At 41.8% G+C, this 27910-nt stretch overlaps 3 protein-coding genes across 3 annotated transcripts; 1 reads left to right on the forward strand and 2 right to left on the reverse strand.

The window, feature by feature from the left end:
- Positions 1–42: 42 nt before the first annotated feature.
- Positions 43–5699, reverse strand: rab9b (RAB9B, member RAS oncogene family). The gene is made up of 2 exons (XM_020080523.2): positions 5603–5699; positions 43–4665 (listed from the first exon to the last, which is right to left on the reverse strand). Exon 2 carries the CDS (start codon positions 4577–4579, stop codon positions 3968–3970), a length of 612 nt encoding a protein of 203 aa, XP_019936082.1. The 5' UTR covers positions 4580–4665; positions 5603–5699; the 3' UTR covers positions 43–3967.
- Positions 5700–6997: 1298 nt separating this feature from the next.
- On the forward strand, positions 6998–10858 carry fut11 (fucosyltransferase 11 (alpha (1,3) fucosyltransferase)). Its single transcript, XM_020083773.2, has 5 exons — positions 6998–7160; positions 7443–7784; positions 7902–8282; positions 9033–9655; positions 9821–10858. Exons 2-5 carry the CDS (start codon positions 7443–7445, stop codon positions 9969–9971), a joined length of 1497 nt encoding a protein of 498 aa, XP_019939332.2. The 5' UTR covers positions 6998–7160; the 3' UTR covers positions 9972–10858.
- On the reverse strand, positions 10759–26798 carry znf185 (zinc finger protein 185 with LIM domain). The gene is made up of 34 exons (XM_069531413.1): positions 26646–26798; positions 25709–25771; positions 25346–25466; positions 25138–25248; positions 25005–25031; positions 23597–23656; positions 23446–23493; positions 23277–23348; positions 23103–23183; positions 22851–22913; positions 22606–22722; positions 21474–22529; positions 20335–20400; positions 20113–20184; positions 19741–19815; positions 19465–19539; positions 18910–18990; positions 18592–18651; positions 18416–18469; positions 18129–18188; positions 17518–17568; positions 17367–17411; positions 17114–17161; positions 16081–16146; positions 15847–15918; positions 15650–15712; positions 15240–15341; positions 14917–14964; positions 14560–14595; positions 13925–13996; positions 13755–13829; positions 13578–13643; positions 12274–12379; positions 10759–11349 (listed from the first exon to the last, which is right to left on the reverse strand). The coding sequence occupies exons 2-34, from the start codon at positions 25716–25718 to the stop codon at positions 11248–11250; spliced, it is 3261 nt and encodes a 1086-aa protein (XP_069387514.1). The 5' UTR covers positions 25719–25771; positions 26646–26798; the 3' UTR covers positions 10759–11247.
- Between the last annotated feature and the right edge of the window lie 1112 nt (positions 26799–27910).

Consider the following 27910-nt stretch of genomic DNA (forward strand, 5'->3'; position numbering starts at 1 on the left):
ATTTTCAAGGCATCAGAACAAAAAACAACAGACAAGATGGTATTTCCTTTTGGTATGCCGCATGTTTTTATTTGTAGCCAAGCACTGGAGGGTGTTGGACGCTTTGCCAGCATGTTGGCACAACCCAGTCTCATCCTCCGTAGTGCAAAAGAACAGGAGTAAGGAGAGTCGTCCATTAGTTGAACACAGAATCAAGACAAACAGTCGAAACTTTCACTCAGCTTAAATTGCACTCAGGGGACGATGGTGAAACAGACGTTCACTGTCTTTTTGTACAGAATTATAAAATTAATGCCCTTTACCATTTACATAAGCCATTATTCTGGACAGCCCAAAGAAATTCGTTTTTTACATTCATAAATATTACAGGAACATTTAAAAGAAATACTGACAGGACTGGGTTGCAGTGACATAAGACAGAAATGTGAGAGCAACATACTAGAGTAATAGAGTAATGCTACCAGCTGACTGGTTCTCAGGTAAACACTGTGGTATGCTACATTATCTGAACAGGTTATAAACTAAAATGGTAAAGTATAGTAAACAGACAAGTATTTTGTTTGAGCCAGAAAACAATAACACTGAAAAATTATTAACTTTAAGCCCTGATTTTTTTTAAATTTGAATTGATGTTTGCTAACAGCTCTACTTTGTTAAAATGCCCTAATCAGTTCACAGTTAATAAACTTTCTCGTAAGCTCCAACACATCTTATAAAACCTTTTAACAATGATCATATACTCAAACGAATTTACCCACATTAAAAACAAAGAACCGCATAATAAAGTAAATAAGCGTGTACCTGATTGGACCACGTTCATTTTCACAGTGAAACTATTGTAATGTTCACCATTAGTCGGTAGTCATATAGAAATATGATGCAATTTTTTACTAGAAAGGCAAATAATGTGCAACACAAACTACACGATAACATCAACACAACAGAAAAAGGTATGAGAACATGGAGCCATAATGAGAAACCATGGCGACTTTGCATTCAGACAACCAAAACATTTTATCTTATTTATGCAACAGATGTGGTTGTTTGAGAAGGTATCAAATACTATTCAAGCAGCAACTGAAATACTGAAGAGAATCTATTGAAACTGTGTGTAACTCAGTTTCAATATCAAGTATATTATTTTCTAAAACCACACAGGAAGAAATCACTGCCCTCTGGACAAAAGCAGCTAAATCCAAAGGTTCAAATGCACCCGTGGTAAATAAAGCGGTCTGTTAGAAGAACATTGAAATAAAAGTACCGATCGGATAAACAAAAGTAAACCTAATCAAGTTCTTAGAAAAGTCGGATGCAAGTTTCACACACTGCTGTATGAATGGACAGGAGAGGTGACACACGCATAAGTAGTAACGGAATTATCATAGTGCACATGCTGTCTCACATTCAGCCGAGACATAGAATGACCAGAGTGACAGCACAAGGTGTGTGTGTGATGTATCAGTTATATCAGTAAAGCACAGGAGACTCTGACACCAGGCAAAGCTGAAGAACTGAAATGTGAAGTCCTGTCACTCAACCAGCAGAAGCAGACGCAGGATTACAAACATGCTGTGATTAGGAAAATAATTATAACCTCGCCTACATATCAGGAAACACCAACTCTCATCAGCCGCTGGTCAAAAACAGATGCCTTATGTCAATATCAGATGAATAAAATATGAAAAAAAAACATTAAAGGATGGACGTGTGCTTCTCAGAAAAACAGCAGTTTAACAAAAACAGCAGAATTATTTCTGAACTTTGAGATTTACTAAACCTTTAATAGTAAAAAGGTCCATAAATATAAATGAAGAAATAAATATGGTCAGATGTCTGGCTCGTACGCCTGGTGCCTGCAGCTACACAGTGAAGGGGTCGACTGAATATTGGCCTTTTTAGCATTTTAATGATTATCAGAATCTTTTTTTTTATCTAAGTGCAAATAAGTACCTGCTACTTTAGCTCTGATGTAGCCGCCGCTTCCTGCCTGTCATCAACACTTTGTGTTCTCTAGCCTTGTCCCGCCCACAACACTGATCGGTTACGCGTCACAAGTAAATAACCTGCAAACACTGAAGGTACAGACGGGCAAAGACGAACGTACAGACTAGAGCAGCTGCGGTGAAAGCTCAAAGCGTGTTACTTGAAGGTAAAGCAGCAGATTTTGCAGAGGTTGCAACACCACAATCCTCTCCTCTGAAATTGCAAAGCCATAACAATCTAATTAACGAGTTCATTTGTTGACCCATTCAAGACACACTGGGCAAGAGAGGGGGAGAGAGTGGGATGGAGCCATCGCTAAATAACTTGTCGATCTGAACACAGAGTAATCAACTGTGGAATTAATGAGAAAGCTTTAAAAAAGTAGAGAGCTATAAGTGCTTGAGCAAAACTGTTGAGCAGGTCATTAACACTGTAATGAAGAATACAGCAAAACAGTGATACGAAAACTACTACTGTTACGTAAAATAAATTTAATTCTGGGAGAGGTCAAATTATTTTAGACAAACGTAGAATGAAAGTCAATTATACTGTAGTCTCTGTAAATATTAATGAGTTACATTTTAAAAGGGGTATGGGTAAAATAATAATAAACGGTAAAATTATTGAATTAGAGATAATTTTTAGGATACCGGGCGTATATGCATCGAGATCCACAGAGATAAACTAATTAAGTCCATTCTGGAACTTTACAGCCCGTGCATAAACCTGAAAATTACAAATATACACTCATTTACAGCGTTTTATTAGGTACACCTAGCTAAAAGTGATGCAGTCTAATATAGTCTTCAAATAAACTTCCTGCATGACACTTTTTATCAAAAGTGTTTGAGAGTTGTTGTCTTAACTGTATGATCAGTCTGGAGGATGTAGTGTTTGGGGATGTTGAGCTGTATTGCTTTGCAAAGAGAGCCGAAAACTTTATCGATATTAATGGGTTGAACAAAATGACAAAAACTACTGGACACCACAGCAGTTGTACCTTTGTGTAGCAGTAGTTTTGTGTTTGTGTTTCTGTTATTCTACATTTGAACAATACGATTTAAATCATTACTGCAAATGTAGTCTATATTGGTTTTAAACATATTATTGTTATTGGTCTCCTTGACTACTAAAAATCTATATGAACCCTGAAAAAACATTATCGGTCGACCCCTAACACAGTAGTGCAGTCAGTGGTAATAGATCTGACAATCAAATGAATAAGAGCACCTCATTAGCCCGTACCGATGTTTGAAGTAAGAGCTTCAAAATAACAATAAATAATTCCCTTCCTATTGAAGACAAACAAGGTCATCTTTCCTTAGAGCGCAGCAATCATTTGACTTCCTCGTACCTCGAATCATTTTGGTCATCACCCTGATGTCAGGAGTTATCAATCTCAGCATCTGCATGGATTGAGATCGCAGTCAATGTCAAAGAAAATACTTTAACTCCCCAGCAACCACTAACATGTCTGATAAAAAGAGAAGACAATCCTGTCAGTCCTTCTAAAACCTTGGAAAATCAGCTCATGGACAAATAGTTGAGTGGCTGCGGAGTGTGCTCTTCAGTAGAGGACCAGTATCTTTTCTCTCCCACTGTGTTAATTAAAATTCTAATTATTTTTGATTAAAATAAATGCTGTGAAAGCACTCTTTGATAAAAGCCCTGCACAGGCAGACAACATCGGATAAAAATGTTCTTGTGCAACACCATTGGAAGCAGACAGAGTAGAAAGGATAAGTGTGCCTGTTGCAGTGTGCCTGTACCGTTTGTTAATTCAACAATCTAGACGCCAGCTGAATTCCTTGACCCCGCCCTCCTCACAGCAGCTGTATCTTATCCATATGACCTTTAGTGGATACTGTAATCAGTACCTTGTACCTACACGTGTACCCTAAACAATACATGACTGGCTCTTTGAACTGCCTCAGGCAAGTTTCAGCCAGAGAGGTTAAGACACCGTGAATTCACACCTGACCAATCAGCAGCAAGACGCACGAGAGGTTTTGCGGTTGCCATGGAGATCTATAGTACTACCCAGTAAAGCATGGTCAATCTGGTCCTCAGCAGCTAGAACCTCCCTGACAGCTGCCTCAAATGCAGCTGTGACATTAGTGTCATCCTTAGCACTGGTCTCAAAGTAAGGACAGCATCCATTCTCCTCGCACCAGGCCCTCGCTTCGTCCTCCCCCACCTCCCTCTGCTCCATGTCTACCTTGTTGCCGAGCACCACGAAAGGAAAGCGCTCTGGGTCTTTAACATCTGAGTAGTACATGAACTCCTTCTTCCAGCAGCAGAGGTTCTGGAAGCTCTGCAAGTCATTCACAGCAAACGTTAGCAGGCAGCAGTCGGCCCCACGGTAGAAGGGCGTGCGCAGGGACTTGAAGCGCTCCTGACCCGCCGTGTCCCAGATCTGGAGAGTGACCAGGCGCCCGTCCACCTCCAGATCCCTGTTGAGAAACTCCACACCGATGGTGTGAAAGGACTGGGAGTCAAAGCGGTCTGTGACATAGCGGTTCATCAAAGAGGACTTGCCCACTCCGCCGTCCCCCAGCAAGATCACCTTCAGCAGCAGGCTCTTCCCACTCATCATGCTCTTCCTCTCACCCAGAAAGCCCTCCTCCTCGCTGGGTTACAGCCCTCCACACCTGGTGGCAGACCAGGGTCAATTTAACCTGGCTAAGAGGGAGAAAGGCAAAAATAGACATTTAATAGACAATCCAAACTGAAACACAAATCACATGCTGGGAAATGAAAGTGTCTGAGTTCTCAGAAAAAGACACCGCACAGTTTGACGCTGCTAATGATTCAGTGCAGAAAAACTGTCCTCCTTGCAACATTTGCACTTAACCTCAAATGAACCTTTCTGGCAATAAATGGAAGCCATGTGAGAGATGTGTAATGGTTGACTAGTTTTAGGAACACAGTGACAGGGGTGAATGACCAAGATGTCTGCCAAAGTTCTCTGGGTGAGTGGCTGGAGACAGGAGGCTAGCTCTGGGCTGCACAACCCAACCGTGTTATTTACAACATGACACAGTTGTTTTGACACATGATCGGAGCCTGACTGAAATGAAATGCTAGCAAGGCATTGTGTGGGCTATGCGCATTACAATGATATATGACAGCCTTGACTGTAAGAGAGACGCATCAGGTAACGCGTGAGTCCTACGCCACAAAAAGAAGGGCGAGTCAGGATCAGACGAACACAAACAACAAACGTGCTGCAGGATGGAACTCTCACCACACTGCTTCGTGGATGGTTCATGTGACACTAAGCTGTCACTGCTTCATAGCAGAAGTTAAACAGGAACCGAAACAGGCATCGGTTTTCGAAATAAAAACTTTAATCACGCGACAGGACATGGAACTGTCTGAGGCTTTAGCGACAAGCCCCGCAGCCAAACTAGCAAAGCTAGCCGGGGCTAGTCCAACGGCTTGTTGACATTCCAGCCTGGCCATGCTAACCGTTAGCCTCAGTGGATTCTGCGGCTAACAACAGTTTTTAAAAGCCAGGTGAGAAACAGAGGAGCCGCCGCTGCAGGACGGCGACGTGTCAGTACATGGACGCAGCGACAGAAGCGGTAGAAACATAGAAACGTGTGATTCCTCTCACCCTGTCCCTCGGTGGAGATGTTTGATGCCCCGCTGCCCTGCATCTGACTGACGGGACGTGCGCGCGTCCAGCCAGGGAACTGCACGTGCACGGTGCACAGGCAGAGCGGGGTCCTAAAGTCCGACAGGTTCATCACCTTCAAAACACCATGACAACACAGTGCATGTTGTTCAGTTTGACTATTTACTTAAAGGTTCAGTGAGTAAGATTCAGGTGAAAGCGGCTCGAAATCGAATATATAATAATCCTAATGATGTTTTCACTAGTGTGTTTCATTTAAATTGTGCAAATCGTTGTTTTCTTTACCTTAGAATGAGCCCTTTATATTTAAATACTTTATTTATATCAGGAGCCAGTCCTCTCTACGGAGGCTGCCATGCTTTTTACAGTAGTAAAAACTGGACAGACTAAAGATTTTTTCGTTTTTATGACAACTGAAGTCTTCCGCAGCTTCTCTTTCATGTTTGAAAGTGGAGGGTGAGGTGAGGGGTATTCAGCTGCAACATGCCACTTCAACTTCAGATGTCACTAAATTCTACGTTTTATCAAACATTTTCTGTTTTATTAAACACACAAATCCAATACGTACAATTATAAAAAATCAAACAAATCATCAAGGAAAAACTAATTAGAACAATGTGCTGACAATGGCAGCCCACCGCTCCAGTATATGTGTGTACATGGCATCTGTCTATGTGTGTTTCTATGCATGTGCGTGTTTCAACAGGTGCCAACTGGATGGGTTAAATGCAGAGAAGAATTTTGTCTATGCGTGTAAAGTGTAAAGCATGGCAATAGAGTAAATCTTCTTCTTCTTTTTAAATATTGAATATTACTTTATTAAGTACCAAAAAAGTAAAACCAATCAGGGAAAGAAAATGCAGGAAGCCTCTGTTTTTTTCTTGTAAAGACTGTGTTTCAAAGTTTTTCTGACGTCTCTATGTTTTTTTAGATTTTTTTTGTTTTAAACCAATATGATATGTACATAAAACAACAACAACAACCAGAGCAAAGTATAACCCAATGGCAAAAAACACTTTTGGAAAATAGGGAGAACAGCAATCGAAAGACTTAACTGAAATCGCAATAAAAAAGGTACAGAGGCCAAAAGCAAATACCTCTTAAGTAGTCTGATTCATTTTAAAATGACATGTTTCAGATACAATCAACACATCTATTTTTTATTTCCTTTGGTTCTTTTTGTATTAAATATGTCATTATTTTGTTTTTAAATGGTTTAAATAATAAGTAAAATCTCTGTAATAGTCAAACAAACTGAACTTTCTCCTGAACACTGAACAAACTGAAGCAGCGTAGGTCGCAGGGCTTCAGCGGGACATGACTTGTGGGGGGCGCTGTTCGACATTACGTTAGTCTGCGACCCGAAGAAGAAGCAGATGAGGGGAAAGAAGCAGAAACGTAGAAGAAGAGGCCAGCTGTACACACAGCAGCATCTTGTTGTCATCGCTCGACGAGCTGAATTTGACGGAGAATAACGGAAGAAGTTGTTGAAGAATAAAGAGGAACGTATCTTCATGTGTTTACAGCAGTGACAACGGTAGGAAACTCTCGTTTACTCGCGGTATCGCGATATTTACGCGTGTTCTGAGAGCGCTGACACGTATGAATTGAAGAGATTCTCCTGTGGGTGCTCATCAAATGAAGTTGACTTCAAGTAGAAACTGCACTTTAATTTTAGAAATGATAAGCAATTCAGCTAGATATGCATAACTGAAGACTCCAACATTAGCCATGTTTGATTTGTTATATCACTGTATCACGTATATCTGGTTCAAATCTGTCCCTGAAACTGATTCATTTGTTCTGTTCACCCCCACAGATGGCAGGTAGGGGCAGGCTGGTGCCCTGTGTGTGTCTGGGGCTGTTTGGAGTCCTGTGCTGGGTGTGGGTCTCCTTCGCCTCCTTCCCAGACGAGCATCATTCCCTGGAGGATCTGGATGCAGTGGAGCGTGCAGCCTTTCAGCCCCAGAGTGCTCTGTCAGACATGGAGTTTTCCTCCATCATCACTTCATACAGAGGCCCCGGCAACGTTGACCGCCGCAGCAACAAGGAGTTGCCCATCATCCTCTGGTGGACCGGGGGGCTGTTCCCGCATTTCCCCGGTGACACCGAACGCATAGACTGTGCCACGTCCTCCTGCCTGGTCACAAGTAACCGCAAGGTGCCACAGATATGTAACCTCTCTCTGGGTTTAGACAGAGAGTAGATGCATGCACAGATTAATAATAATCATCATCCCAAAGTGTCCTGCCAGTAATTTTGAGTTTTATCTTGAAAGGTGCAACTCTACAAGCGGACAGCATCCATCATCTTCTACGGGACAGACTTCAGGGCCTACGAGGCACCGCTCCCTCGTCTCCACCACCAGACCTGGGCACTGTTCCACGAAGAGTCACCCATGAATAACTACTTCCTCTCTCACGGACCGGGAATCAGGCTGTTCAACTACACAGCCACGTTTCGCAGGGAGTCCGACTATCCTCTGACCCTCCAGTGGCTGCCCACTCTCGACTACTTGCTGCAGCCCACAGCCGTGTCCCTGCAGGAGAAGAACCGCCTGAGGAGGGAGGGCCTGGCTCCTGTGCTGTACATGCAGTCTCACTGTGACGTACCATCTGACAGAGACAGATATGTCAAGGAGCTCATGAAGTACATCCAGGTACAGAACAGAGGAGGTCTTTCGGGGCCATCTTTTACTAAGACTAATGCCAAATAAGAGTAGCTGTTTCCATTTAAGTACCTGATTCATCTAGATTACTACTGATTCTTTATGTGACCAGGGAAATAAAAATGTTCAAGCATAGTAAATAAGATTCTGTGATAATTTTACTTGCAATAAATAATAATAATAATAAAAAGAAAGGTGCTCAGAGACTACACACCTCCACCAACACCCTATCTTTTAATATTAAAGAAAGTGAAAAACAATTCCTGGATTGACCCATTTATCTAGATACACTCCTAAATGAATGGGTGCTTCTTTGTGTCACACCCCACCCCTCCAAAAAATGCCAAAACCTGCTAACTAAAACAAATGTCGATGGAAATGTAACCTCCTTGGGGGAGGTAATAATAGAGTTTATTGATGCACTTTTCCGAACGTAGTTACAAAGTGCTTAAAAGAAAAGTTGGCTTGCATGCAAACCAAATTTCTAGCTGAGGGTTTTTCACATATCCACGCATACGTGTACACAGGTTGAATGGTCAACATATTGAACAGTGATGATGTTCTTAGTGATGTTTGTAAATTCCCATCATTGAGAGTTCAATTACAAATGTTTAATCAGGGTTTTATGAATCATTTATGTCATTAAATGTTAATCATTATCTCATCAGTAATTTATTCCCATATGTTTTCTATGCCTCCTTCATGTTTCTCAATTTTCACATATCATTTCTGTCTATGTAGGTGGACTCTTATGGGAAATGCTTAAACAACAAGCCTCTACCTGAACATCTGGAGGACACGGGCACCGCCACTGGCGAGGATGTCAGATTCATGAATTTTGTGGCGCGGTACAAGTTCCACCTGGCCCTGGAGAACGGTCTGTGTCCAGATTATATGACAGAGAAGCTGTGGCGGCCTCTCCATCAGGGCTGTGTGCCCGTCTATCGAGGCTCCTCTGTGGTGGCGGACTGGATGCCCAACGACCACTCTGTCATCATCATCGATAACTTCCCTTCACCAAAAGCTCTGGCTGACTTCCTCAAACTACTTGACGAGAATGATGATGAATATGCAAGATATTTGGAGTTTAAGAAGCCGATCCATGTAACAAACGCTTTATTGCTGGAGGCTCTGGAGACTCGCGAGTGGGGGGTTAATGACATGAGCAAACCAAACTACCTGAATGGATTTGAATGTTTCGTGTGTGACCAGGAGAACGCACGGCTGGCAGCAGAACGGGGATACAGGAAAGCCCCCAAGAAGAACCAACCCCCTCAGCATAAAATGGCCGACAACTCTCACATGGGATGCCCCCTGCCCAGCCCAGGGTACGGAGACGTCCAAGACTTATCTGAAGATGATGGGTGAGTTTGTCTTAAATTAACCGCAGTGCCAGCTGGGAAATCCTTCAACCCCCTGTGTGTCAACTTGAATAACAATTTTATTGAGGGGAGACAAATCATCTTATTTTAATTGTCTAATTAAAATGTCCTCTGTGATGAGTCTTATCTGTTTGTATCTGACTGCAGATGGTTGAAAACATGGCCTCAGGATTACTGGCAGAGTCTGGACCAAGCAGAGGGGCTGGAGTCTCTGATAAGACATAACGAGTCAGACCCTTCGCTGCTGTGGAAGCACATCCAAAACATAGCTGTGAGCAGAGCCAGAGGAAGACACTGACACAGGCCTTGGTTACAGGATGGAGAGGGTCTAATATTCAGTTTAAATTACTAATTTCTGCACCTGAGCCAAAACTCTATTACTCTTAGGAGCCGTTTAGTAACAGATTTAGATATTGAATTCAACTCGTGTTACTTAAGTCCTTTATCCCAGGTTCAATAATGGGAAAATGATGTTTTAGAGTCCCATATGCCAATATTTTCAAGTATCTTAATGACTGTAACTGCATTGCCATCGTTGCCCTTACTCTGCCCTGTGTTGTTAACGCTAACTGCATGCAGTGCAGCTGTTCTCGAGATGCACATTCTCATGGGAAGCACATTTTCATTGGATTGGGGCCGAGCCAAAGACTCGTCCTCAGTACTGAGGCAGCTCTGCCCAACTGTGTGTGAAGACCATTGAGGTGCAGCCAGTGAACTACATTAGCTTCTTCTTAACTGTTACTCAGCAGGTAGCTGATGGTTATTAGCTAAAGTCATATTCATGTACACAGCCATTTCAAGTGACTATGCAAGGAGAATATTGTTTCACCAAGGAATTGGAGGCACATGTAAAGTTAAGCACAACTCCCAGTGGAAAATCACCACTGTGTTTGTGAGGGAGTTTTCAGGAACAGCTCAGCTAATGAATTTCTGTGGTAGGTACTTAATTCTATCACTGACTGTATTCAGTTACATGATGCTAAAATCATCTCTATGTGCAATCATTTTAAAAAAAACATGCTTTTCTAAAACATGTAACTGTGTCTCTTTGGACACTAACTTTGTATGATATATTTTTTACCATGGTCATATAAATCACTTTATTTTGTTAACAAAGCATCATATATGTGAACACACTGTTTTGTATCAAGAAGAACAAAGGAAGTAAACATTGAACAAAGTCATTATTTTGCATATAATTACTCAAAACATCTAAATCATAGTATTGCACCCCACTTGCCAGTTTGTTCACAGGTAAATGTAGCACATCATGTTGTACAGACACGTCCTTCATAGTCTACTGAGGCAGATACAGCTTTCACCACCAGGGAAGAAAAACAAACAAACAAACAAACACAAGCTTGTATAACATGTTTGAGAAATTAGAAATTTAACCTAATGGAAGCTAAAGAAATCTTATTGTTCACTACGACAGCCTTTGATCACCCTAAACCACAGAAAGGTTCAAACTGAACACAGTCCAACATTTTTGAAAAGCACAGTTCTCACTTTATATGCAAATGAACATGAAGGGAAGGGGGCGAGGATAAGAGGACGCTGAAGAGCTCAGACAATCAGTCCAAAGCTTTGGAGTAGCATTTCTCACAGTGGACCTTCCCACCGTGTAGAAACATACTGAAGAGAAGGTCTCCCATAGGCTTACTACACACACCACACTGAAAAATAATGGTGAGAATGCCATTAGAACATGTAATGAACAGAAACCACAGTGCACATCCTAGACATTCAGTCACTCTTTGTTTCATTACACAATACACAGAAAACTTTTAGCACTAGTGACTGATTAGACCAGTTGTTTATCTAAATGTTTTAAAAAGTAATAGTTCTATATTAATGGGGAAAACAACTGCTTTGCCAATGGATACAAAGAATAGAATACATTTAAAAATGTAATCCTTAAATATCTCAAAAAGCCTTAAAAAAGTCTTAAATACGTTAAAAGACTTGTCTCCAGAATGCATCTGTCATTATTTTCATATCTTTAAAATGACTTACTTTGGCAGCTTAGTTTATAACATCTGCGTTGTAGCTCTCTCTCAATGACACAGATATTAGCACGCTGTAATAAAACTACAAACAAGACCAACAGGGAACTGATAACGACCCTCAGCTTGGCTGTAGGAAATATTGTAACTACCTCCTCTGTATTTTGTGGGATAATGTGGCGTTTCATGTAGTTATCCTCTACCAGGCTACTTAACCCTATTTTCAATGAACGAGAAGTGTGAGAAAATTTGGCTCCCTGTTATTCCTTCAGATTTGTCGTACTTGACATAGGTGTTAAAGAGATCTTACAAAATCTTCAAATTCACTTGTTGAAACCTGACTACACTTTGTGAAGTCAAACTGTTGAACTATAGCGTTTCCCACTGTTTACAGGCTGGATTCTCATCTTAGCTGTGTGTAATTTTAGTTTCTGTCATTCATTTAACGTGCAGACAGTGACATCACTCTGCTCATCCAACCCTCAGCAAAAACACTGATTCAGAAATGCTCATTTACTCCAGCGTTTCCAACAGTTTCCATTATTATAGAGGCCAATAAAAAGCACAGTGCATCTGCACAGGTAGATGAATTACCTTGAAGCATTCAGGATGACAGTTGATATTGAGGTGCTCAATGGTGATTTTAGCATCATTGCCAACCTGCTTGCTGCAGAATGTACAGGTGGATGACAGTGAGCTGCTGGGGAAGATTGAGACAAGTTAGTTTGGCAGCTCATTCGCACACATCTCTCGTGCAACCGCAGCAGCTCTGTCTGCTAAAATAACCTGCGACCGTTCCCGTCCTGTGTGAGGGAATTTAAGAAGTGTAAATAATCCTTTCATATCCCTGCTTAGCCTCCTAATGAGCAGGTTTGGTGGAATTTCTGCCCTGCTGCTTACACATATCTAGTTTCATCAGAACGGGAAACAACAAGGCAGGGGGACCTTCAGCTTAAAGCTGGCTTGAAACAGGTTCAGGGAATTGTGCTGTGGCCCGGGGTTAAGTGGAGGAGCTTGGTATCAAATAATTTGACCCACTATGAAAACAAGAGCAACTACTAAAAGCAAAACCCTCTGAAGAAAATGTACTTGTGCTCGCTGAATACTGTTTGCAGTTAAAACATTTGAAATGCAAAGAAGATGAAGGTAAAGAGGATACATCAATCACAATACAAATACTGAAGGGAGGTGAAGTGGTAGAACAGAAGTGAAGAAAGAGGTTTAAGTGGAAGGTCTTAGTTAAGTTTATGGTTTTTTAAGTTGACTTGAAAATGCTGAAAAGAGTCTAAATATAATTGAGCTGGAGATTCAATGAAAGTGTGTAGACTTAAAGAAGTGTCGGCTAAAGCGTAAGCTGCGAAAGCAATTGGAAACGAACGGTGGAACTTGTGGGAAGTTGTAATTGTCGTTGAGAGCTCAGTACCTGAGATCTGAAAGGATTTGAAGCAATTTGAAGTGTAAGTTATAAATTGAGCTGGTGTCAGCTATTTTGTGAAAGTGTAGTAACTGAAACAATTGTTAGCTTATGTTAAATTGCTGAAGTTTGTTTTTAGGTTTTAAGTAAAAAGGCTGAAAAGAGTCGAAATGACAGTGGAAGTTGAAGTGATAAACTGAGCTGGAGATTCTATGAAGGGGATAAACTGAAAGAACTGTGGGAAGTTTTAATTCTTGTTCAAAGCTTAAAAACTCATATGTGAAAGTATTTATAGCGTCAACTGAAGTGCAAGCATTGACAGGAATTGAAATGTTAATGGAAGTGAAATTCTGTTTAAAAGTAACCGTGTGACGTGTAAATGGTAAAATCAATTGAATTGAAAACAAAAGATGAAAGCAGATCAAGTGTCAGGGGAAAATTCTTATACCTGGTTTAATTCAAGTTTAGGGAGCTGTGTTATTACCTGGAGTAACTTGAGGGGCTGCTGTAAGAGTAACTGTTAGAGCTCGATGTCAAATAATCCGACCCTCTGTGGAAACAAGAGAAATAAGTGATTCATCACGAAAGCCGTGTTTTTCAGCAGTTTTCTTTTTAAAATCAATGCTGTTATTTGATTGTGTAAACAATGTTGTGGCCGTACCTATTGATTTCATCTCTGGCGTTATGCAGGGACAGCTCCGAGGTATTGACGTATTCCTTCACATACACAAACGGCCTTGAGCAGAGGCAGGGGATTGAAGGACAGTGTGAGTAGTTGAAACAGATACATGTCACTTAAATTCAAAAGTGTAATTTAGTCAAATCCCTCACTTTTTGGTCTCAGGTTCTGGTGTTTGGACAGAGCGGTCTTCTTCCATCACCGTCCTGGAGTAGGTTTCATAACTGGAGACAAAGTGCAGCAGCGTTAGTCTCATCGTTCATTCACTGACGCCAGCAGCATGATGGCTTCTACAGAGGGATCTCTGCATCTGTCAAATGTAACTCAGGAGATAATAATTTTCTGCCATCACTTGTTAATGGCACGCTGTTTAATGGCCTGTGATTTGACATCACTAATACGCCTCATTAATCTGACATCTGGAGACTGATTATTGGAGGGAAGGAAATGAGGGCAAATGGAAAGACAATGGGAGAAAAAAATGTATTATTTAACTTCAAGCAAGTTGAGAGTTGAGACGGTTGTAGGTAACTCTAGATCCAGGGTTTAGTATTAAACAGAAAGTTACAACAGTCAAAAAAGGGAACTGGTTTTATTGTTGTGGTTGATAATTTCCTTCCTTTTTTGGAAATTCCTGCAGTCATAAAAGACAAAACGCTCTAGCAGCAAAAGGGAGTGTTTTTATAAAAGTGAGAAAATCAGCAGACCAAATAGTTGAAAATAACACTCTGGAGAAAGTCGTCTTGCATTATGCTGTGTCTGACACTAACAAAAATCATAAACTTACCGATCCATAGCAGGCTCTGGCTCACTGTGTATCTCCCTGGAAAAATAAGGAAAGCTGTATTAGACTTTTTACTGGAGGCTATAGCAGTCAATAAGCTGGACGCGATCCAGCCAAGTGTATAAAGCTGATCTTTCTAACTCACAGCTCCAGAGGGATCAGGGTTTATTGACCAGGTGTGGTCTGTTTTCTTTTGTACTGCAGCATTGCCTCATCCTGAGCACCTCCCCCCGTGCATTTTAATTGTAAACATCACCTACATGCCCCTCACACTTCCCCCTCTCTCTAAACTGAACAAAGTGGGGTTTCATCTTCACAAAGCAGGTTTTTTTTTTTAAGGATTTCAAAAGTTTCTCCAACCTGATGGTGGTGACGGTTGTGACTGTCTGTGTATGTGTATCCTCGGGGCTGCAAAACAGAGAACATCCCAGCATTATAATAAGTCTGGCAGCACTGATGAAAAACCGTGACTGCATTAAAGTTTAAAAAAAAAAAAACAAGTTGAGGAGAAGATGATTATTCTCAGAGTGAGCCGCGAGGAACTTGTATTTAGCTCGCTTTCAATTAAATGGTTGACAGCCATTGAATGTTAAGGTGCTATAATCACATCCCGCTAAAACGGTACAAAAAATAAATAAAAGCGTTTAATATGCATTTAATGAGCTCAGCTTCTGTAGAGATACCTCTCCTCCTCCTCTTCCTCCTCCTCCTCTTCCTCTTCTGTAGTGATGGTATAGACAGTGGGTGATGTCCACCTGTCCCATGGGGAGTCATTCTCCTTCGACCTTGAGCACAAACAAAAACGTGGCATTACATGATATAGGATGACAAATACACAATGGGTGTTGTTGGAGGGAGAAAAGAAAAAGAGATAAAAGGCTGGAAGTTGATCTGTATGTGTCACCGTTGTAACCAATATATACAGTAGCTGACCTATTTTCATCAGCACCAGTGCACACTGTCTCATGGCTCGGTGAATAGATGCTGCAAAAGCCTAGTTACTTCACCGACAGTGAAAGGGAAGTGGGTTATGGGAATAATAGGCGCAGAGAAGCTTTTAACAAAATAAAGAAGAAAAAAAACGATGACTTACTTTCTCTCGAACATGATCATTGTCTGCTGATCTCCAGCTTGGTCCTCCGGTTCGGCCTCTTGGCTGAGAGGGGACGTACAGTAAAAGGCTTTTAGTGAGTAATGGACAAGGACGTGGGCGCATGTAGATGAATGAACGGAACACGGTCAGCCTCATTGTGTGTGGAAGTGTAAGAGTAAATCGAAGTGTGTCATCACCTCTCCTCTGTGCTGGTCTGCTCAGGTGTGATGGTTTCCCATGTGCGTGCCCATGACCGCTGAGTGCTGAGCCTGAAGAGCCAAAGTGGAGACAGAGGGAAAGAGGGACAATGGAGAGAGTTGTGACGGATGAAGCATTTTAGACAGCGGTAATAATGTACGCTGTCTGAGAAATTGATTTCTGCAGATCCTCCCTCACACGTTCACGACTCAGCTATGCATTAGCTTGAATACCTGGGGGTGTCAGTGTTGATGGGGACGATGTCATTTGCGAGGGACTTCAGTGGATTGCCACTCATACTGTCACACACAAAGGCGAGAGAAGAATAAAAGCATAATTCAAGACACAGTCACATGGCAGAAAAAGACACTTCCATTTCCGTGCTGAAATGACGACTCATTAATCATTTAGTTAAAAAATCCTTTTGATAATTTAAAGCAAAAATGGGACAATTTTCTAGTTCCAGTTTCTTAAAGGGAGGAATTCACTACTTTACTCTGTTTAATAACTTTATCATCTGAGTGTCTTTTTCACTGCTCAACATTCAAAAACAAATGTTTGATTTCTCGGAAGAATTCCAGCCAACATTTTTCCAAAACTTTCTGATATTTTATAGACAGAACTATTTTTAACGTACTGCTGGGCTGCAACTACCCATTATTTCCATTATTGATTAATCTACAGATTATTTTCTCCCTCAAGAAAATTAGTGTTGTTTGTTTGTTAGCAAGATTACGCAAAAACTACTGGACGGATTATTATCACACAACTTGGTGGAAGGATGTGGAATGGGGTTTTTGACAATTTCATAATTTCCCAAGGAATAATTCATGGGTCTTGATTCAAATGATCAGACACATTTATGGGACTGATATCTACGAGTGTGTGAAAGTTGTGGCGGCTTGATTGAATTAAGGGGGGGTCTGTTGGGTCTTGTGCTCTACTGGGTGCCATTCTACTTTGTTTTATCTGTCGAAAGTCAGAAAACAGTAAAGAACTTATTATAGTTTCTCACGACTGAAGGAAATAGTCCAGAAAACCAAAGATATTCAACATGCATTGATTTTAGATGAAGAAAAGCAGAAAATCCTCACATTTAAAAGTTGGAACCGATGATCAAAATAGTTTCCAATGAATTTTCTGATAAGATTAATTTTCTAATCATTTCAGCTCTTATCTATTTTTTTTAAATAATCAACAAATTAATGAACACTGGAAGTCATAGAATATCGATTCCAGATGAAGAGATAAAATCAACTAACTTACTTTGTTTCTGGACTCAGATCTTTGTTCTCCATGAACGTGGTTGGTGCTCTGAAGAAAAAAGGAAATAAATAAGAAGTCAATGCATATAAATAAGATGAGCTGTCGTCACACAGCAGATTACTTTCTGCTGATTATAGATTGCCATAATGTCACAAAGTGAAGCAGTTGTAGTAAAGAGGATATGATGCAGTAACATGTGACAAACAGAGGTTAGAGTATAGAAAAAGAGGCATTTGCATTATCATTCGTGTACCTGTTGATGGAAATATTTGCGAGGGGCTGGAGAAGGTCAGAGGAGCTGCAGAAGAGAAAGTGGCTCATAATCAGAAAGTGCTGCATTATGCATGGCGAGATGCTATCTGGCTGGCTGGAAAACAGTCACAGCTCCAAACCAATATGATTACCTGTTAGGGGATGTGGTCCCTATCGGATATGGATCAAATGGATCAGCCGAGCTGAAAAACAATTTCACACTGATTTCACTCTCAATTGTCAGCGTGGCCCATCTTGTGTCGGAGGAATTCTGATCACATTGACTCATAATGGAAAGATTTAATGCAGTTTGAATGGTAAACAGAAACACAGAGGCGCCGGCGGCCAGACTCAATCAAAATCACAATCGGGATGTCTTTGACAAATGGAAAGACTATTGTGCTGTCGAATGGAGGAAAAAACTGGTGTATTTCAGGTTTTCTTCACCTAAAATGAACCCTGGTCACAGTCAATACCAATTACACTGAGAAATCATTCATTTCATCTGTTGTGTTTTCAGATAATTAACCAATTAGATTTTTTATGACAGACAATCAATATTATCTTTTTAACCACTCTAATCTTAATTTGATTATTTTCAATGAATGTTTCTCCCAATTTAATCAATTATTTTAAGTAAATTACATTTTTACTCAGCATCAGTATGGGGCAAACTACTTTTTTTACAAACACTCACATGTGTCTGTAACACAGACATCTTAAAGCACTGGGATTTATGCGACGTGACAGTAGAACAAACTACCTCGATTCAGTGACTGCTGTTGTCACATGTGAGCTCCAGGGATCTGCTTTGTCCTCTTCACTGCACAGAGGGGAGGTATACGGAGGGTGGTACGGATGAACGGCATGATGGGAATAAAAAAAAAGAAAGAAAAGAGGGCAAGTAAAGGTTAGTGTGGTTCTTCTCATACACTATTTAAAGTGTCACTCTATTAGAAAAGCTTGGAATCTACTGAACTATTTAACAAGCAGGAAAACCATCTGAATATAGTGCAGGCCAGACGTCTTCTGTTTGTGTGTGTCTCGTACCTTTTGTCAGTAATAGTCACGGTCCTGGTGGTTATAGTGACGGTCTCTGTGAGGCTGGTGGGCAGAGGGAGCGTTAGTATGCAGTAAACCACATCTGAATAAAATGTATTTGTGAGCGGGAGCAGCTCGGAGCAGATAGTTAATTGTTTAAGAGCAGCCTGTCATCTCCCCTCTACCTTTGTGTTTCTACGACTGTCTCATTTGTCTGCTTCTCCTCCTCTCGCTGCATGCTGAGGCTGGTGGAGACAAAACAAAGCCACAATACTAATCAGTACAGCATTTCCTTCCAGTCATGCAGCAGATAAGACTCTGCTTTTCTGATTTCAAAGTAACTCAGTCGCTTCAGGAAACCTCGACTCTTTCCAGGGGTTAGAATAGAACGCAGGAAGTGGAGGAGGCTCGATATATGGATCAAACTCTGGGGCAGATTTGGAGGTTTATTAAAAATCTTCCACCCATATGTTGTGATAAAAGTGAATGGGACTCTTTCTTACCTGCGTGTCTCTGTGTTGATTGGAATCACATCAGTAGCCAGGAGATCCAGGGCGCCGCTGGTCTTTGCTGGGTTTGGCTCACTGAAGAAAGCAAAAAACACAAAATTAAAATACAGCATTTGTGTACCAGCTCCCTTCAAACTGGAAGAGGTGAGTTAAGGTGATGTTCCAGCTTGGACATTTCTGTGCATGACTCTGCATTTGGTGGGGGTGGCACAGTGGAGCAGTGGTTAGCACTGTTGCTTCACAGCAAGAGATTCAAATTTGGAAACCCAGTTCAGCTGGGGTCTTTATATGAGGAGTTTTCATGTTCTCCTCATGTTTACGTGGATTTGCTCTGAGTACAGACTGTGAGTGTGAGAGTGAATATGAATGTTGTCTCTATATGTCAGCCCTGTGTTATAATGGCACCCTGTCCAGGGTGTACCCCACCTTTTGCCCAATGACAGCTGGGGTTGGCTCCAGCTTCCCCTGCCCCCCTCAGAGGATAAGCCATTTAGATAATGAATGGATGGATGTATGTGGGGTTTGGGTGGGAGAGAGTTCATTCTTTACCTATCAAATCCACTGAGCAGATCCTGACTCCAGCGTCCTGGGCTGGGGGGAACAGGCTCTGCTACCTCCTGATGACTGCAGCGATGGAGAGGAGGAGGAAGAGGAGAACATGATGAGCAAGGTTTGGGGATTCAGAGGATATTTCAGAGGATATTTCAGAGCAGGAGCAGACCAGTTGAATTAGAAACCATTAGATGTCCAACAGTGCCACCTTGTGGGAAATATTCAGACGATTGCTTAATTGCACAATCAGTGAGAACATATTTGTTAACAAACCCATCATCAAGAGCCAGGAGATCGTCTATCATTGGCTCACAGTTGCTGAGAACTGGAGTGGGCTCCTCCGCAGCTCTGCAGGGAGTAAGAGAGCAAATGAGTGCACCTGCTTTGGCACACAAACACTCACACACACAAACACACATTCACAGACACACACACCTTCAAACTACATTTTTTAAGTGCCACATATGAAAGCTAATCTGGGACACCCTCTTGTGTGAGGTACTTTCAGGTGACTGAAACTGAGATCTGGGGTACTTTGTGATTACTCTGAAGTGAACACAGCGGCGGTTTTTGTGACTATGTGTTTTCTTGCCAGCTCTGCTATGACAGGATTCACAGGAATGAGGAAACTGTTGGGTTTTGTACCTGCTCTCTGTGGTGCGTCTGTTTGCTGAGCCTCCTTGTTCCTTTGCCAGCTCTGGCTCATCATCCTTGAGACTAGGAATGAAGAAACTGTGATTATCAGATGGCATGTTGTTAAGGCTGAAGCATGTTAGAGCCATGGTAATGATTATTTTTTCATATTGTATATATATATATATATATATATGTACACATATTGCTTTCAACTTTCTCTTTTTCCATTACCTGGTTGAACTTGTGGCAAAAGGAACAAGGGTGTCGTAAAAGGCAGCGAGCGTGTCAACTCTGGAGCTGTGAAGATAAATGGAGAACAAACACATGGTTTTTCCAGGGCAGCTTTCACACATGTGAAAGGAATGAGAGCAAACATACGACCGACATGAACAAAGAAAACAATCTGAAAGCACATTTTAAGCTTTGTTTAAGAATTTACGATATTCAAACATTATTAGAATACCTGTACAAACATCGTGGTTAATGTTTGAGGCTCATTATCACAGAACTAGTATATGTTATACTGTTCCTGGCGTTGAATATAGAATAAAAAATCCTTTACTTCTACCTTAGAGGTAAAAGTTCTGTGTTCCAACTTTTTGCTCTGGACAAGTAGTAACATTATTGTCACCAAAATGTACTTAAAGACAGAACAGTGGCAGAACCAAGGCTCCTGTATCTTCTTATATTCAACTACTCAGTAGAGCATATACCAAGGCCCAGCAGTCCCCTTATGAAACCACATCTTTACTGGATCCAGATTTATATTTTGATGTGCCTCAAACTGCAAAACTCATAAGATTCACTCAAAAAATATAATTTTTGTATGAATTTTCAGTTACATTTTTGAAAAACCTCCTGTCTGGCAATGTTAAAGCGAAAAATAACATTTATCAAACCAGATCTGCAACACGCTTTAATGGTTTTGTCCCTGAAACATGCCCCACCCTGCTACAAAATGTCATGAAAAATCAGATAAGTAGTTTTTGCATGATCCTGCTGAATAACCACCAAACAAACAAACAGATGAAAACATAACCTCCCTGGCAGAGGTAATAACTGGACCGTTGATCACTGATAATAAGATCACTGAATAATGTGATGTTTGGTGGTTTCATTTGTAATAATCCTCAATATGAGAAGATATTAAGTTGATCTTTATATGTGCAACCTTCATAGACAAAGTTGCCAGCAATGAAACTTGAGATGTTAAGAAGTTTGAGTTAAAATGTAAATGTTTCTGTCTGAAATGTAGAATTGGGGAATTGAATAGCAAGTACTGAAGTAAAGAGTCTTCAAATGACTAAAATCGTTGTATTCCACCACTGATGCTGAGATACAACAATGATTTTAGTTGATGAGAAACTGACCTTGTAGGAGAAGGTTTAGATTGTGGTTCAGGTTCTTCCTCCGGTTCAGGTATAGTTTCTGTCATCACCGTGATTGTTGTTACTGTAGACACTGGAGCAGGGGGTTCTGGGACAGTTGAAGTCATGACAGGGGACAAAGGAGCAGGGGGTTCTGGGACAGTAGAAGTCAGGACAGGGGAAAAAGGAGCAGGGGGTTCTGGGACAGTTGACGTCATGACAGGGGACAATGGAACAAGGGATTTTTGGACAGTTGAAGTCATGTCAGGGGACAAAGGAGCAGGGGGTTCTGGGACAGTTGAAGTCAGGACAGGGGACAATGGAGCAAGGGATTTTGGGACAGTTGAAGTCATAACTGGGGACAATGGAGCAGGGGATTTTGGGACAGTTGAAGTCATGACAGGGGACAATGGAGCAAGGGATTTTGGGACAGTTGAAGTCATAACTGGGGACAATGGAGCAGGAGATTTTGGGACAGTTGAAGTCCTGACAGGGGAAAATGGAGCAGGGGATTTTGGGACAGTTGGAGTCATAACTGGGGACAATGGAGCAGGGGATTTTGGGACAGTTGGAGTCATAACTGGGGACAATGGAGCAGGAGATTTTGGGACAGTTGGAGTCATAACTGGGGACAATGGAGCAGGGGATTTTGGGACAGTTGAAGTCATGACAGGGGACAATGGAGCAAGGGATTTTGGGACAGTTGAAGTCATAACTGGGGACAATGGAGCAGGGGATTCTGAGACAGCTGGAGTGGTTGACACCAGGTTTGTTAAATCAGGGGTGAGATTAACTAGAGAGGCGTCGGCTTGCTCAGAAACATCTGGCTTCTTGGGTTCTGGCTTTGTAGAAACTGCTTCTACAAACACTGGGATGAGTTCAGGAAGAGGTGTGGCCACCTTGGTGCATCCTGGCTTCATGCCTTCAAACGGGTCCTTCTGCGTCACAGACACTAGAGGGGGGTCTTCTTTCAAAAGGTCTGGCATAGGCTCCGGAACCTTCGGAGCCACTGGCTCAGCGACAATAGCATCAACGACTGTTTTCACCTTTGTTTCCGACCTGTAAACAAAACAGATGATGAATGAAACTGAACAGAAATCTCTTGTTGAACTGGAAATGGAAAGGAAGGACCCACATTCTCCTTGGGCTGGGCTTCGGGGCGACGTATGTGACGGGGATGACAGGGGTGGGGCTGGGGGAGTTGACAGGTGGTGGTGTCGTGTCACCCTCATCTTCATCTACAATCTCAACCCTACACATTTGCAGCCAAGCACACGTGCATGAAAACATGCGTGGAGATGGGTACACACATTAATATAGAAAGACCAACACACATTTAATCAGACGTTTGCTTTTTGATATATGAGAGGGAGCCTTTACCTTTTAGCCACAAATGATGCATTGTTGATGATCAGTGAGGTGTCAGGGTCTTTTTCATTCAACCTGAGGATTTTCATCACACAGCTTTTATAAGCACCATCATAAATTCTCATCATATATGAGTGAAAAGAGCAATTTCTTGATGTGTTTCACCTTTTTTAATGTTTAACTCACTTCTTTTATGATTTAAAACTCCTAGAAACAGATTGAGCGTTAAGATTGGCATAAGGAGACACAAGACAGAGTACGTACTCGTATTTCTTAGCAGCAGAGAGCACATAAGACCGCTGCTTGACTGCAGATGTCTTCAGAACACTGCTGGCTGCCTTCGTCCTGCGAGATAAATCATTATGATGTTAATGTAATCTCTTGGGGGGGCGTGCGACTTCAGATTGGATTGCGTTCTTTGTGCGAGGGGAGTCTCACCGTTTCTCCTGCTCTTCATTGCTCAGAAGGCCCTCCTGGTTCTCCGACGTGGGCCTCACTGTGTGGGGGGCTCTGAGGGACAGAAACACAAACACACACACACCTAATGAAAATACATTATCACGCAGCTGCCAGCCGCTCACTGGGAATCTTATTTGTGCACGCTCACATTTTCTTGTAGGTCTCCGAGGGTTTTTTGTAGAATTGCGTCGTTCCACTGCAAGAAAGAACAGCGAGCGTGTGAGGGAATCAGAGGGGTCAGTGAGAGTGCATCAGCAGTCACTGTTAACGCGGCTCATTCTGGTGAGAGAAGCTCTTACCTTGTGCCGTTAGATGTGGACGATGATGCAGGCTTCTCATCAAGTTTAGTGAAAATGCCTCTGAAGGAGAAAACAAAAAGTGTGAATAGACATATACTTTTTTTCTCTATAAATAATCTATGATTTCATTACAAAATGTCCCATGAAGTGCAGTTTTCAGAGCTCAGATATTCTATTTTGTGAAAATAAAAACTTGAGATTGCTCAGCAAATTCATGTAATATTAAGTTTTATTGGCAAGATTGCCCTCCATAGATCATATTTAGAGGCAAAACATGATATTGGAAGCTTTGGCCGAGTTGAAAACAGGGTCTCCGGATTATTTCTACAGGGGTTTGCATCCTGTCATCACACCTTAAGGGAAACATGATACCCTATACATGAGTGTTTGGTAGAATAGAGGACAGAAACTCTGGCGCTGCAGTAATGACACATTTAGGCGGTGGTTCAATCTTCGGCTCCTTGGGCACCACACTGAACTCTAATTGGCCTCTAACAGCGTGTGAATGATGTGTAGTAGAAAAAGCACTGGTCGATAAGAACCCTTTACTTTTAAGATTTTATTTGGTAAACATAAAGTTAATGGTGAGTGAGATATGCTAACTTTTACATGTGGAGCAAGTCCCTACAGCCTGTGACACTAGAATTCTTAGAATTAGTAATAATAATGACTTAACCAAATAAAACAATTATAATAAAATGACAAAATGCTCTCTGGTTATAGTTTGCTCTGAGGTACTTCTACCAGTATTAATAAAATAATATGTCAACAAACAACTCAAATAAAATCAGGAGAGGCCTTTCAGTAGAGGTGTGTGTTTTAAGAAGGTGTCACTGACTCTGCCGGGTTCATTTCCTCAGGCAGGTCTTTCAAGAGCCTCTGGGCCCTGACTGCTAAAGCTCCGTTAGTTTTCAACCTGATCCCTGGAACAGAGAGAAGACCTCTACCCCGAGGATCTCAAGCTACGCAAAGGTTCATGTGGGATTAAAAGGTCTAAATTCTAAATAAAATCAGTCCTAAAACAAACAGGGGGCCAGCGTAAAGTGGTTAAAACAGGTGTAATATGATTCAAACTATATGTTCCTGTCATTTAAAATAGAAACATTAACGAAACAAAATGTTTCATTTTAATAAATATGAAAGATAAATTATCCGAACAAAAGATAAATTATCTGAACAAAAGATTAGTGGCCAAAAAAAGATTGAGTTGCCCTCAAAATTCTAAAATGTAGAGCAGTAAGTTTTGTGTAGTTTCCTTCCCTCTTCATTTTTTACTGTGTATTAATTCAAGTTTATAGTTTCCACAAAGTGACTATAAACTGTAAAAGCCTATTCCTATGCTATCACCAAACACAGAAACACAAATGTCACTGGGCTGACGTGTTCATAACTTCATGAGCAGTCTTACCTGATCAGATATCCTGACGTTGGCGGTCTAGGTTCAAAGCAAAGACTCGTTATCAGCACAATCATTGTTTTGTTGCAGGTTTCACAGTGAGCTACAGAGAACTAGACAAGTGACATCAGAAACCGGTGTTTACCTCTCAGCGTCAGGCTTACTGGGCAGGGGTGGTTTGGGCTTTGTTGGTGATGGCCCTGGACTGGTCTCGATTGGGGCTCCATTCACACGGTTGGCCCTCACCTCTGCCACCCTGCATGGATGCACATCCACTTGGTTTAGTTATTGAAGTGAACTTGAGAAATGGACGACGAGGACTTGATGAAGCTGCAATAAACACTTGGTCTTACCAGGGTTTCACCTCCTCCTCAGGTTCGGCCTGAGTTTCACTGCAGCGCTGCAGCCAGCTGCCATCTCCCTTCAGCTTGGTCCGCACTTTGGTATTGAACAACACAGTTGCTCTGTCCCCCTCTGAAACATATACACACACACACGTCATCCACCTACACACCATCTGAGAGAACACTGTAGCCTGCATGATATGATTTTCCTCCTTTGGGCCAGATCATCAACCACTTGGGGTTTTTCTTTATATCAGGGCCAGGGACAGAATTTACAGTCAACAGTCTGGTGCGGAGACGCGCCCTCTGTTCTAATCGGAGGAACAGCTCGTCTCACATTGACGTTCCTATCAGATCAGTCATCCTGCTCACCTTTTGGCATGCTTCTTCTTGAGGTTTCTCTCTCGCCTTTCTTCTGTTCTATTGACGCACCACCTAAAGAGAAAAGACAGATTATATTAAAAGAAAAGATTCCAAGAGCAGATGGATATTTGTCACAACACACAATCAGTTTCAAAATGTCTCTTGCTCCCTCCCAATAAGGAGCATGTCCTCTGTAAAGCATTCCACAGTCTCATCATTTAGACATGTAGATCATCCTGTCCTACCACTTTCCAAAAAACAAAAGAAAACACTGCAGTTTCCTAAATATGAATGGGACACACACACACATATCAGTTTATCTTTGCATACAAAATATACCCACGGAGGCTGATTTACGAGGATGGAAAAATACTGCCTCCTTTCACACGTCTGAATTACTTGATTTTTCTTTACATTCAAAATAAACTGCTTAAAGGCAAACACACTCCTCCAAGGACTCTGAGAAGAAAAAGGGACAATATTAATGAAACACTGACGAGGGTTCCCTTATCAGAAAAGTAGGAACAGACTTCTGCTCATGCAAAATTGCGGAGTGCTGCCAAATTCAGAATGCAAATACAACTATAACTCCTGAGGGCTGTTAATTCACTTCTTCTAATGCACATCGGCTCAACATCTCTTAAGGATACGAATGTTGGTTATAGAGCAAATACACAGAGAGCTCAGAGAGCATATTTATCCTGGGTTTAACACATCAGTCCACACACACACACAAGAGAAATGATTAATGGAGAGCAATGACGGCCTTTAAGGCGAGGAGGGAGCAGGAGAGACAGCTGAAAAATCCACAAAGGCGAGAAAACACCCTGAAAAATGGTGACTGAACACTTTCCCCACACTCTCACTCTCGCTGCTGATCACAGAGACTCTTAAATACAGAAAAGGGTCCAAATAATTTGCTGCATCATCAGAAATGTCTGCCTACCTGTGTTCACTTTCCACCGAGCAGAGCAAAGTCCATGCAGTTCAGTGGAGTGTGTGTGTGTCGCTGGTGTGAGTGGAGGGAAAGTCTTCCTCTGTCTGACAGGTGCCTCAGTCCCTGAGCTGCTGGGAACAAGTACGGGCGTATGAGCACTAACAAGCCCAGCCAGTCAAGGAAGTTAGACATGGGGTGGAGCAGAGTGTTTGTCTCTGCCTCTGTGTGTGTGTTTGTGTGTGTTGTGTGTGTGTGTGTGTGTGTGTGTGTGTGTGTGTGTGTGTGTGTGTGTGTGTGTGTGTGTGTGTGCTTGCTTGTGTGCATGCAGCAGAGGTTGCTAAGAACTCACTTTTTGTGTACTACATCTGTGCTTTGTTCACGGGGAGAAGGTAAGGGAGCATATACCTGTCGTACAGGTGGCTGACAATCAGCTCTGAGTGCAAGTGGGGCCAAGGGAAGGGAGAGCGACGACAAGGCCGCATACGTAAGCGAAGCAAGTCGCAGCAACATCTCCTGTGGGAGCTCGGCTCTCACGCTCACTGGGTAGGAAAACCAAGGCAGCAGCGCACATCGTTAAAATGAGATCAAGGACAACACACACAAGTTGGACTGAGACAACAAACAGAAGCAGAGGCAGGGGCCCAGACACCACCAAAAACAATTCACAAGTCATTCTAATGATGTGTTTTATAATGAGAACCCACACATTTCTGATTTTGTACTTAAAATAAAAAGTTGCAGTTCTTCCTTATGTGTTTTGCTATAAAAGGAAACTGAAACCACTCATTACTAACAATTTCATCATAATTAAAGCTTAGTCAAAGTGAGTCGTGACTTATTTTACCCTCTTTATGAGCCTTAGATAAACAAGATGTTTGCTTAATCTAAGTGACTGAGTGTTTGTGCAGGTGAAAGACAAAAACAATAATGTCTATGCACCTGAAATTGTCCATCACTCTCTGAGAGGCCTCAGTGTGCACTCAACATGGAGACCAACCCCTCACCGGCTCTGAACAATATAAAAACAATCTCACACACGCTGTGCGCACATCTACGAAGCTGTTTCATATCACAAACAGGGTGTGGGTCCATTTCGCAACATCTCACAGAGAGTAGGTGGAAGAGGAAATTAGCAAGTCTGAGAGCCAAAGTTTCACTCTGGTAAAAAAAAAAAAACACCCTGGCAAGTGTCAACGCTCCACTCTATTATCTGCCTGGATCCCTGTCCCTCGAGAAAACCAGTCGGACGGCCTTGCCCGGTTGACTCTCGCTGT

This window comes from Paralichthys olivaceus, chromosome 9 (genome assembly GCF_024713975.1).
Source record: "Paralichthys olivaceus isolate ysfri-2021 chromosome 9, ASM2471397v2, whole genome shotgun sequence".
Classification (NCBI taxonomy): domain Eukaryota; kingdom Metazoa; phylum Chordata; class Actinopteri; order Pleuronectiformes; family Paralichthyidae; genus Paralichthys; species Paralichthys olivaceus.

Bases quoted from the DNA above. Each gene is read 5' to 3' on its own strand.
- znf185 (XM_069531413.1), bottom strand. The intron at 22,723-22,850 runs GTAAAGGCTCCC...GCAAATGTGTAG, and splicing joins GCATCATTTGTGGCTAAAAG to GGTTGAGATTGTAGATGAAG. The intron at 20,185-20,334 runs GTAATGGAAAAA...CTTCATTCCTAG, and splicing joins TTTGCCACAAGTTCAACCAG to TCTCAAGGATGATGAGCCAG.
- rab9b (XM_020080523.2), bottom strand. From the start codon at position 4,579: ATGATGAGTGGGAAGAGCCTGCTGCTGAAGGTGATCTTGCTGGGGGAC.
- fut11 (XM_020083773.2), top strand. From the start codon at position 7,443: ATGGCAGGTAGGGGCAGGCTGGTGCCCTGTGTGTGTCTGGGGCTGTTT. The intron at 7,785-7,901 runs GTGCCACAGATA...TTATCTTGAAAG, and splicing joins TGGTCACAAGTAACCGCAAG to GTGCAACTCTACAAGCGGAC. The intron at 8,283-9,032 runs GTACAGAACAGA...CTGTCTATGTAG, and splicing joins AGCTCATGAAGTACATCCAG to GTGGACTCTTATGGGAAATG.